The sequence below is a fragment of the Acanthaster planci genome, linkage group LG02 (assembly GCF_054643075.1).
Source record: "Acanthaster planci isolate LZ-2023a linkage group LG02, COTS_SCS, whole genome shotgun sequence".
NCBI lineage: Eukaryota > Metazoa > Echinodermata > Asteroidea > Valvatida > Acanthasteridae > Acanthaster > Acanthaster planci.
In genome coordinates, this window is record NC_141778.1 from 17,190,480 (window position 1) to 17,202,505 (window position 12,026).

The window sequence follows — 12,026 nt, forward strand, 5'->3', positions numbered from 1 at the left end:
AGCAAATGAATTGCAACTTATTGGAGCCGGCAGTATGCATATAAAATGGGAGTATGCATTGTGTCTGCAAGTCAAAAGAAACTACCATGAGCACCAACGCATTCAACTCCAACAACATGTGCATTATACATGATTGGTTAGAAGAACTTCAGATCTGGACAAATGTTTGTCTACACACATTCATACATGTACGCTCACAAATTTCTGGTAATGCAATTTGGTTTCTCTTCAGGATTTCACCTGCCGTTTCCTGACAGATGGCCTTAAACACAATCAATTCCATTTTCAAATGTCGAGCTGGCACTGACAAAGGACTACACACACCTACATGTACATGTACACATACATGTAGCGGTGAGTAATGCCACAGATTGCAGGTGATAAAAGTAAAAAGATAACCAACTACTACTTGGAAATTTTTTGGAGGGAAACGCTTTGAAAACACCGAGATGATTCAATTTTTTTTTTTTTTTTGGTGTGCCTGTAACAACAGATGGTTCCAAATGCACAAATGTACCAATGTGCAAAACAAAACCCCAAAACTGCAAAAAGAAAACCAATGACACAAAATTTATCAAAACATGATTTTAAAATGTAATCAAAAGTTCAAGCTGTCAATCACCTCCATCACCACACAGCATTGTACAATGTACATGTACTTACAGACTGTTGGCCATCCTCCTGAGCACCTGCCACAGAAAACTGTACTTAGCACTGCACTGCACAACTCAATATTCCAAAGCTCAAACGAGCTCTCAACAAATTTATCCTCAGCATCCTCATAAAAACCTCTTGGTTCTGGATCCCCACTGTTCATTGGCATACACGCTATGCCAGGGTAATAGGCAGTGATGTGACCAAGGTTGGTCTGTGGGTTTAAAGAAGCCAACTGCACCATCCAGGCCATCCTTGAGCAGACAGCCTTTCCACCAAAGTCAGTCTGGGCTTGAAGTGGACGTGTGTAGTTGTACCATACCAGTGCAAACTTGCTCTTATTATGAAATTTACAACAAGAAAGTACGAGGAACCTCCCCATGATCTATTTGAAGCTACTCCATCAGAGCAGAAAAGGCCTATTGTTCAGCTCCGACACCTGACAGCTATGACACACAGCATATTGTGAGGTCAGACACTTTTTAGAGCCAAGTACATGTACAAGTACGGAACTACCTACCGGTACAATGACACTGACATGCACTATTTGCTGCATAAGTCTTTCTTTTGAGTCCCATTGAACACTGCATAATATGGGCTTGTACTGTGACATAAAAGTGACACGTCAAAAAGGGATGATTTGCCCTCTGGCAAAAAACGAAATCATGCATGTGCACTCGTCCGGAAATGAATCAAAATATTTAAAATTATTGTAAGTAACTGTTCATTCAACTGGAATTTAAACTATATGCATCGTTTTGGCATCCAAACACCAGCTTTGATAAGATGGATATATCCACTTTTGTCCTCAAACATTCATTGAAAAGAATTTCTTTTCAAGATTAGAAAATTCACAGTCTAACTGATATTTAGAGACCTTAAATAAACATTGTTGTAAACTCAAGAAAAAATCGTGAAATTTGTTTAAAACTCGCCAACTGGAAATGTGACAAAGTGCTCTGAAGTCCTGTGGACCTCTTACATGTAATTAACTCTCTTCATGTAGCTTCAATGGATTATGCTGGGCTCTCAGATTCGAATTTCAATGGGCGTTGCCACAGGCAGTTGTCACTGTTTGAAGGAGTTCTGAGGAACAGTGAAGCACAAAAACTTAAAACAAAGATAGCTTCTACTTGTAGTCATCCAAGAAAATACATATATTCAGAAGTACCCCTGAGAAATTCAAGAAATTAGGGGTCCAAAAGTGTGACTTTTTCGTGTCCCTGTTACATCTGACCTTTGTTATTTGACATGGAGATATCACTGGAATTGATTTCAAACTATTACTATTTGTTCGGTAGGTAATTTGCATTAATTCATCACTCTTGGAAATTAAAAAATATGTTCTGAACTTACAAAATCATATGCCAGATCTGACAGGGACATGAAAAAACAAAATGGCCCCCTAATTTCTAGAATTACCCCCTATGAACTAACCCATGTCACTACACTTTGAGCAGTTATGGTGGCAACAAACTATGGTAGATGGTTTACCTCTCTACTAAATAAATTTCCTCCAGGTAAGTTGAAACTGTCAAATTGCACTGTTTCAAATGAATGACCATGCATTGTAAAATCTTTCTATACATTTGAATGCTCCCTCGGCAACTGAAAAAAGGGCTGAAGTTATTGTTCGGATCTGCTGACCCAGTGCACCAACAACAGCCTGCATGGCACAGGCCCAGTCACACCCCCCCCACTTGTCTTGGATGACCTCTTTCATTCAATGCAGTCCAATAATATAAACTCTGATTGCTGATCGGAATGGAGTGTAAGCCATCTGTCACAGTTTTTTGTTGAGGGGGGCTCTCTGAGCACAGCGTACTACAGTCAGACAAGCCGGGGAAATGATCTAATTATACCAGATCTCGATTGCTATCACGATTTATTCTGATCATTAGAAATGCAACTGGCTCGGTGTGTATCTGAGGCTTCACGGCCACAATGTCTCATTTAAATTCTGCCCAATGCTTTCTTGATTGCCCGGCATATATATCTGACGATGTCCTTTTGTGCTCAATTGAAGTGACAGATGTTGTATTAAACGAAATGACTTTCTGCTCAGGGATGACAAATCCACCTATTATTTCCACACTCACAACAAAAAGGTGTTGTTTGATTTGGGGACTGTTTTCTCATCTTCTTCCGAACATTACTGACTCCTTGTCAATTAGAAAAATTCCTATATTATGTTAAATTAATTAGGCCAACAGACTGCATAAAATGCAACATTTTTGTAGAAATCAACAAATGGCAAAAAATGTTCACTATAGCTCAGCCAGAAAGTTAAGCAATGTGCTCTAATTACAAACACAACATTTTACAGAATTTTACAGATTTATCCAGAAATACATCTAGGATTTCACTTACGCTCCCAGTTGGAACAAAAACACTCCTTTCAAAAGCTGTAGTTTTGAGACCCAGATTTTCACTGAGAAAATTTCATGCTGCACAAACCCTCAATGCTGTTTTTTCATGGTAAGCATGACCATTAAAAAAATGTTGGGGAAATCTTGTGAACCAACAAACAGCACACCTGCACTCCACTGGTTAATTTGCTTGTTATACTTAAAAGCCGATTTTTTCCATTTCTCAAACTGTAAGTTTTGTTTGAAGTTGTCCAAATCAGGCAAACTGCCAAGGACTAAGATGGATAGTGCTTGAAATCACCATGATCCACAAGCAGAAATGTGTTCAGGCCTTTTGCCGTTCCGTCTGTATTCGGCAACTTCCCACAGTGTAATAACAACTCCAAGCCAACCACGTGAGGTGATTTCTTCTTCGGCCTTCTTCATTCTCTTGACAGTCCAGATCAGGGATGACACCCTCCATTCTCAAGGAGCTTGTGACTGCCCTTTGCTAAGACTCTCAAACACACAGAGCCAGGCCTTGATATCTCATCTTGGGCCACTTGACAGGGTGGGGGATCACTGAATACTGGAGTTGTGAGAACTAAACGAGGTGGGGACTAAGACCCCTAGCTTACAATTCACCAACAACACAATCCGGGCCACTTGACCTGTCTCCCCGGCATAGTACTGGTCAAATATTGACAACCAAGGAGGCATCTTCTCACCATCAAGGATGCATTCTTGATCAAACTGCTGAATAATCATCAGACCAAAGGGTGCATAAACCCTTTAATACAAAAAAACAACATTTAGGGGCTGTCTTCAATGTGTACAAACCACTGAAAGAGGACTTTCAAGTTTCAAACAAGAAGCCTGAAGAAGGCTACACTACCTTTTATAATTAATTGAACCTTATTTCCATGTAACTTTTTCTTTTACTAATAAGCACTACTAGAAATAGAAAGAATTGTCAATTTCCAGAATTTCATTTGTTGGATTTTTATTCAATCTGTTTCGGTTTCGTAAACTGGCTATTATTTACATACATGTGGCTCTAATTATTCATTTGGGTTCCGAACACAAAAGTAAATTTGCATGAATCCACTGTTGGGTATGTTTTCAATTGATATGGTTTTGTTTGTTAATGTGCCCTAATGCCGTTACATATGTTTATTCTGTTCCTTGTTTCTCACAGAAACAGAAACCTGTGCTTGCCACTGAACCACTGATCACAAAATGTCTCAAATATACCACATACAATGTGTTCCTAATCCACAACAAGTATCAAGTATGCTTTGTGTCAAATGAAAAAAAAAACCACAGAAACCAGCCTCATATTTCTCCAAAATAATATTTCTAAGGAGAGCTGGGGAGATTGATTAAAAAAAAGCGAAACGTCATGGCAGCCATGAAAAGCCTCCATGAGTTGAGTGCTTGCAAACACATTTTTCAGTTTACTCCCACTTCAAAAACAGGAACAGACAAACCACTTACCAATGTTTGACTCAGCACGGGGGCAGCCGATAAGGCTTGCAAGTTTAGCAGTCTCGCCACTATAAACAAGGCCAAAATGAACTCTTAGGGGGCAAAATAACGGAAATGATTGGCAAGGTAGGCAGCACAACTATAGCTATGACCTCAGGGGGGAGGGGGGGGTCATAATTACAGTGATGAGAGGGACATGAATTTTGTCTGCCTCTCTCTTTGTGGGAGAATAAATGCAGATAATTAATGATTTGTGATTCACATAGATGTACATGTACATCTCCAGTGATCTTTTTGGGAACTTGCATCAAGTGACCTGACTTCAAGCGGCAACCCTTAGTAAGCTGACCCATGTCCAGCGCAAAGATAAATTCCTTAGAACCAAAAAATTTTTTCACAGACCTGCCGCAGGATTTAAAAAGAAAAAAAGAGCACTGCTTGAACCACAATATGTAGCTGTTTTGGCTACTGCAGGACAGGAGAGACAAATTCATGTAAACAAAGTTAGCGAGTGCACAGGGTGAGCAAGTCGAAAAACAAAACTGGAAATGCCCCACTAAATGCTCCTTTCCAACAATTTATGATCAACATCCTGGGCTATATGGCCGCTGAGTAATATACTTCCAAAAGAAACAGATTTTCTTTTTATGGCAAAGACTGGAACGCATTATCTCAGGTAATAAATGACAGCTTTTGTTCCTAATTCTGTTTTTCGAAAGCGTAAACAAGAACAGCACAGGGCAGGGTAACTGCTCAGAATCCTGCAATAAAATCTCGGGCTGTGGCCGGACCTGACAAAGATATGGACTTCCCTAGCACAAAATGAGATCTGCTACAGTGCCACATCCGTTCATCACCCCAACAAGGGAAATTTAATTTGTTTACGGCATTCTACAGTTGCAGAGTTTTATTGACGGCGACTCGTGCACATTTCTGCTTTCATAAAATGTGTCAAGCGAAGCGAGTAACGCCACAGTGTGTAAGTTTATGTAGCAGTTGTGTGATGCGATCCCTTGTGCTATGTACATGCCTTGGACAACACAATGGTCGATGAGGTCTTTCAGTTGTTTGCTTAGGAGGTTTTTGTTGTAAGGTTCAGTTCACCCCCCTGAATGTGCAGCTCCTTACAATCAAATACAATATGCTTTATAAAGTCTGTAAGATTGACCATGTTCTTGACACTGTCAGAATTATTCAAAGCCTTTGAATTTAAGCACCAATATTCATTCCAAATCATGCAAAGATTCAATAATCTCTCCATTATTTACAACAGAGTATACGTACAAACTGGGATAAGTTGACATCTGTAACCAAAGCAGAGAACCAAAGTACTTGCAGCCCACTGAAAGTTACTCACTGAAATTCAACATTTCCCAGAAAACAAAAACGGGCAAAACACCAAGCATTGTGTAATAAGTTGGACTTGGGACCCAGTACTGCAGATTTAGCACAACATTCAAAATGAGGCTTTGTGTTTATGGCAGGCAAAACAACATCAGTATCAAACTATCTACGATTAATCATCCACATATCACGCTATTAACGATTGCCATTTATCAACACAATATTTACCTGCAAAACTAAAACCCCCTTGACGGGTATGTTTGTTTAATTGATGGCATGCCAGTACAGGTTAGTGTTTTCAGTTATCACTAAGAGCCCTGCAACGCCTTCCCACTGAAACTAAAGGCAATGTGGTTTCTTTATCTGCTGTGAGCACACTGCTGGCCACATTTCCCTTTGATATTCTCAAAAACATTGCATTATCTGTATGAAAGCCTCTTAATGGAATATGGTACAGATCTTTCAACCATAATCTCAATCAGTTGGTGTCTCAATAAGCCTCGGAGAGTTGCAGAGTCCAACACAACAAAGTGGTAAAGTTCTACAGAATTTGTTACATTGTACTCTGTATTGAATTTGGAGGAGAAAACAGCCTCTGCACCAGCTGTTACACCGTCTACCCTATCACTTGCGATGACTGGTAAATTACATTTAAAAAAATTATGACTTCTGTCCACTTTTTTATTAAGTAGGCTTAAATTTTAAAGTAAGATTTTGTTTTGAGAATAGAGTTACATTTAATTGAAATTGAGGTGTGAGAGTTCCACATCACTAATTTTTTCTTGCAGTAGTTTACAGGCCAAATTTAGCAGTGAAAACATTTAAACATTTAAATGTACTTAGAAAACACTTAGAATGTTTCACACCAGTTTCATACGGTTTGTGCACAGGATGTCAAGTGATGTCCAGATATGGAACTCTCTCTATATCATGTATATTGGAAAGAAAGGCTGACATGTACACCCACAAGCTGGTCAAACGACTGAAACAATTAGTTTTTGCAACACAGTTACAAATGCGCTACCAACATAAATGTGTTTAAGTATGATACAAAAAAATCTGACTTTGAATTATTAATTTAAAAATGGCAAAGCAAACACATACTGAAAAAAAATCTTACACAAGGCAGCCTGCATGGTCATGACGGTAGTACATGTACCATGTGTACCAGCATACGGGTACTGAATTTCCGATAGTCTCATGGTCATTTGAAAATCCTGCATTTTGACCATCACCTTACAAACATGTTACAAAGCACCCAAGCCCTTTCTGAGAAAAAAATCTGTACACTACTTTATCATTCTATAACCACAACTAAAAAAAAATCTTCGATCCCCTGAACTGAATTGAAACAAAAATGTGAATGGACTCATTCGCCTGCACGTGTTCTGTGTAGGGCTATGACACGAAACTGTAAACCTCTCTAAGATTCCAAGAAACACACTGAGCTTGCGCCAGAAGAAAACTTTCTTACCTTGCTGTGGTGCAGTCTTCGTAGAGGATGTCGAATTCTTTCCTGGTCAGCAGTTTACAGCGATTGACTCCGGGCTGGATGGCGCCTAAGCCCCGCAAGATGCGGACTTGCTCCACGTTACAGACCACGGGGATGATGTTGAGCCGCTTCAGCTTGGTGTAGACCGTGTGCAGGCCGCCCACCAGATGCCGGAGGAACAAGTCGAAGGCCTGGGGCAGACAGATCATGACATCGCCGGCGATGGTAAAGCTAGCCACCTTGGCCCCCCGGTACTCGATCAGCTTGCACTCGTTGTTGGCCGGGTCCGAGCTGACCGGTGGCGGGGTGCTGTACGCAACCTTGTCCAGCTTGTACAGCACGCTGGTCGGTGGGACCTGAGTAGGTGGCGAGTTCATCATTGTTTTCTTTCCCCGTAACTCGCACAACAACGAACGGTGTACCGAGAAGTTACACTGAACCTTACTTCACGTCTTCTTTTCCAAAGATCAAGCAGAGCCACGACAAACACCACGCTGCGATTGCCAATACAACTAAGCGAAGTTCCCGGGCCGGTCTTTTGTTAATGTTTCCACAGTCCAGCACCACCACCACCACCGCATGCAGCAATTGAGTGCTTGATTGATAACGTCCCCGTGCACGATTTTTGCCGAATTTCATTTGCAATTCAATCCACTCCGATCCCTTCATACACCCAACTGTGGTCGCGATTACAAGTGTGACAGACCGCGATCAGTGCGTGTCATGTGCACATTTCGTCCATCATTCTACCAATCGTACTCGTGGTTTGCGTTTTGTCAATGAATGAAATGAACACATTAGTATTGGACGTGCGACGCACTTTCACGCACGTGGGGTCAGAGGGTCACTCCACTTTGGAATAGGGATGCGTAACGAAGCATCGGCAGTAATTAATTGGGCACCTGTTCTTTAAATAGCTAGTATCCTTTATGGAATATTTCGCGTCCTTTTTTCAATCTGCATTGTCTAAGCTGGGAAAGCTTTAGTACAGCTTAGAAGAATTCTGGATATAAGACAAATGTTTGTAGTCTGGTTGAATTTGCTACTAAAATATCTCCCAAACTTTAACATCCTTTTCATAATCTTTCCATCCCTCGAAAGATTGATGCATGAGTCCCTTGACGGTCAAGACATTTTTATTCGGTTTGGTTTCCAAACACCATTTTCGTTCATTGGTGTCTTCCCTAGTTCTAACATGGAGGTGTGTTCTTATTCCTCCGTGGTTCAACCATCGTTCTGCAGTTTTATTGCCTTTAGCTGATCGATTATTAACGTGTTGTTTATGTAACACTGAAAGATTTGATCATACGTAATGGCATTCTTCAAACTACAAATCGAAGTACTTGAAACAGATGACACCTTTAGGTTGCCCACTATCAACCCCTCCCCCAAAATACACTCAAGATCCAGATGAATATAGCCCTTTCGGTAGCCTGGGAACTAAGTTTATTTTTTATTGTAATTTCCTTTAAAACTGCTAAGGCCTCTGAAGCTGTGGGTGTCGATTTCTCCACGGCTGTCCCTAATTTATGTCCGAGAACAGAAAAACATTTTAGTCTGGGACAGTGTTGACTGGTACATCCCCCCCCCCCCATTTCCATGCCAGACTTTTCCATTTTTTTTCTCCAGGGCATCAATGCCCAACTTAGCAGCGGAATACAGAAATTTCCACTTTCTTTGCCTGGAAATTATTTGACAGAGCTATCCGCGGGTAACATACGCAGCCGGACTTTTTGTATACGGTTTCCCCTATACTGGGGCGGTCTTGTGGCCATGGCCACTTGCGGTCACTAGAGGGCGTGACCCGTGACACCACGGCACGAGTACAGCCACGCGTACGGTACGGTGCTGTCTATTAAATTCGGTCCGCAGCTGTTTCGCAACTGTATCTTCATCATGTGGTATTTTCATAAGTCGTTGACTTGTGACAAGATCTTGCGATCGTGATTGTCCAATAGTTAGTTTGCGTTGACCAGGAGCAGCCTTAACCCGACTATTTTAGGAGCATCATTATTTTTCTATCTCGACAACTGTGTGAATAAACCGTTTTAAGCCCAGTCCTTGGTTAATTCACAGAAATACACGTTAGAACAGTTTTCTCCATCTAAACGTGTGATCCACCCTGTACACTATCTCCAGTATAATCGCAACATATTCTTTTAATCACTTCGACCCCTCCTTGGTTTTTTAAGCTGATGTCTTGCTGTCATTTTGACACAAAATTTCTGAAAATCGGACATACCGTTCTCGCAAACTGACCATTTCTCTAGGCCAAGAATGTTAACTGTACACCCTTTGATATGTGTTCAACGCACGGGCTGATACGCACGAGATATTAAACCGCATTTTTGCACTGACAATACGAACAGACCCTTAGTTTGATTAAAAGGGAGCTTCACACACCAAACTCACGCGCATTCCACGTTTTAATTAACTCAGGTTTGGACTGTTGAAATCTTCAGTACCAGACCCGGCCACAAGATGCCCCCCCCCCCAAGAACCTTTACCCCGGTTGACCAGTAATGGTTTGTTCACCAATCAAAAGCTGCATTATGCAATTAAGCTTTAATCTTAGCTAGTTGAAAGGCTTTTTCCCAATTCCGTCTTTTTTAATGAAATGATTTTACAAAAAGGTATTTCAAAATAATAAGAGGGAAGGTTTTTAAAACGATGAAACTATAGTGATCGGAAACTGGGGAGGGGGAAGAAGAGACGTGTGTCAGTCATGCTATTAGGCCCGAGTGTAGGAAACCTTCAGATCCTCAACTTTTTTGGCAGAATTCGGCTGAAATCCTCGCAGGGCAAGCAAGGGCAGTCCAAAACCAATCTTTTTAGGGGGTTGAAATGGTTTGGGGGAGTTTGGAAATTCTTGATATAAACTTTTAAAGCCTTTCTGAGAGGTGAAGCTAAATTTTAAGACATCCACGTACTTTTAGAGGGAAGGAAAGTGAGAAAATCTCCCTTAATAGGCCTAAATATTATTTTTCAGAAACCAAATTTGGCTCCCTTTCCCCTCCCCCCCCCATCCGCTAATGGGGGCAACCTTGCTTTTTATCCGTTCCTCAAATCTCGCGATGATTTGAAGCGACGCGTCAGTGTTTCCCCTGTTAACAAAATTGTCGAACCTGTTGCGTCTCCGGGTTGGCGAGCGTGAAGTCCAGTTCAGTTGAAGAGCTGCAGATGCAGGGACAAAATGCTGGTATGCTGCCGCCTGATCGAGTGTCCACTTTTTAACTAGCTCCCCGTGAAATGTGTGCAGTGTAGCTGACAGGATTCGGCCACACAAATAATTTTGCCCGGATCTTATTTTAATGACAGCTTTCTCTTGTCTAACGATGGTTGCCATTCAGAGATCAAACGGCGTTACTAATATGACAAGTGGCATCAGTTATAATTATGCAGCACCCGGTCAACTCCGTGTTGAGAAAAATGTGATTTGGGGCTGAAATTTTAGCAAAAGTGACGTTTTGCGTTGGGCACAAAAAGATCTCCTTTTATCACACAAGACGGTCATAATGATAGTTTAATAATAATTTGCTATTTAAAGAGTACCAATGTCTTTTGGGACTTCGTTTTCAATTACAGGCCCACAACGTGGATTTTTTTACCGATAATCTGTCCATGATGGGTGATCAAACTTCTTAGGGTGAATGCTGAATATTTTGCCCTAAATTCGACCTCATGACTTCCACGTATGGCATAATTTTTTTATATATACTATACAAGAAATTAAAAACATGAAAATGCACCCTGAGGTGTCCCTGACTAGCCAAGAGATCCTTTTCATTCAGAAAGACTAAAACAAAACTACTTAACCACAGGGTTTTCGGTATCTTTTAACAAGCATAATATGAACCCATTGTGTGCAGACTTAAATTCACAGGCTTACATGACACTACTCTGAAATTGGAGTCCTACAGCCTAAGTTTAAATTACATAAATATATCAAGCTAACAAAATCCAGAGCTACAGTTTTCAGACCCATAAACCAAATGTCTCGTTTCCTTGATTTCCGAACCCGGAAACGATCAGCGGAGTGGGAAAATGGGAAAAGACTGAAACGAATGAACCAAAAACATGTAACCAAATACATTCCAAAATTCAAAAAGCTCCGACTATGTGTATGAACACAGATAAATGGTTACATTTTCTGAGACCTTTTTGAGAGTGGCACTGGGGAACAGAAACACTTTATCACGGCTTATTGATTTGTCTTGAGGTATTTTTCTATATAAATTATCGTGTAGCAAACTCAAAAATCGATCTGATGAAGCCTACGAAAACAAGGCAAGCGGTTTATCGCGGGTGGTCAAACCGTAGTTTTGTGCTCACAAACAACACTAATCATCAAGATGATGGCATTAATGGTTTCTGCCATACACCGTGCCTGGCTTCACCTTGCTGGGGAATATTGGCCAAAGTCCTCGGTATAATTGCCGTGAAGAATAAGCGATTCGTGCGTAGTCGCCCGTACTTCCTATTCTTTAAACACTGAGGCGAGCCAATCGCAAGCAATATCTATTTATTTCTTCTCTCTTCGTTTATTGAACGCCTTCGAAGGAGACACAAAACCGCTGGCGCCTTTTTGCGAGAACTCTGACTACAGCTGATTACAAAAATGGCATGGTACTCCAGAAGGCACATCTATCTTTTGTCGATGACGTTGCAACAACATTGCATACTTACAAACGTGAACAAAC

General features: G+C 40.9%; 2 protein-coding genes across 2 annotated transcripts in view; both read right to left on the bottom strand.

Annotated features, from left to right (window-relative positions):
* LOC147799954 (uncharacterized) overlaps window positions 1-1,557 on the bottom strand; it is a 52,679-nt gene extending 51,122 nt beyond the window's left edge. The window contains exon 1 of the mRNA XM_087148728.1: window positions 664-1,557. Within this exon, the coding sequence (XP_087004854.1) occupies window positions 664-677 (14 nt within the window). The 5' untranslated portion in view covers window positions 678-1,557. The remainder of the gene's footprint in view (window positions 1-663) is intronic.
* Window positions 1,558-1,618: 61 nt separating this feature from the next.
* LOC147799955 (dachshund homolog 1-like) lies at window positions 1,619-8,128 on the bottom strand. Its single transcript, XM_087133155.1, has 2 exons — window positions 7,309-8,128; window positions 1,619-1,740 (listed from the first exon to the last, which is right to left on the bottom strand). The coding sequence occupies exons 1-2, from the start codon at window positions 7,704-7,706 to the stop codon at window positions 1,671-1,673; spliced, it is 468 nt and encodes a 155-aa protein (XP_086989281.1). The 5' UTR covers window positions 7,707-8,128; the 3' UTR covers window positions 1,619-1,670.
* Window positions 8,129-12,026: the final 3,898 nt, after the last annotated feature.

Excerpts from the sequence above, each read along its gene's own strand:
- LOC147799955 (XM_087133155.1), bottom strand. The coding sequence starts at position 7,706 with ATGATGAACTCGCCACCTACTCAGGTCCCACCGACCAGCGTGCTGTAC. Across the intron at positions 1,741-7,308 it reads GAAGACTGCACCACAGCAAG|AACTCCTTCAAACAGTGACA; the intron begins GTAAGAAAGTTT and ends ACTGTTCCTCAG.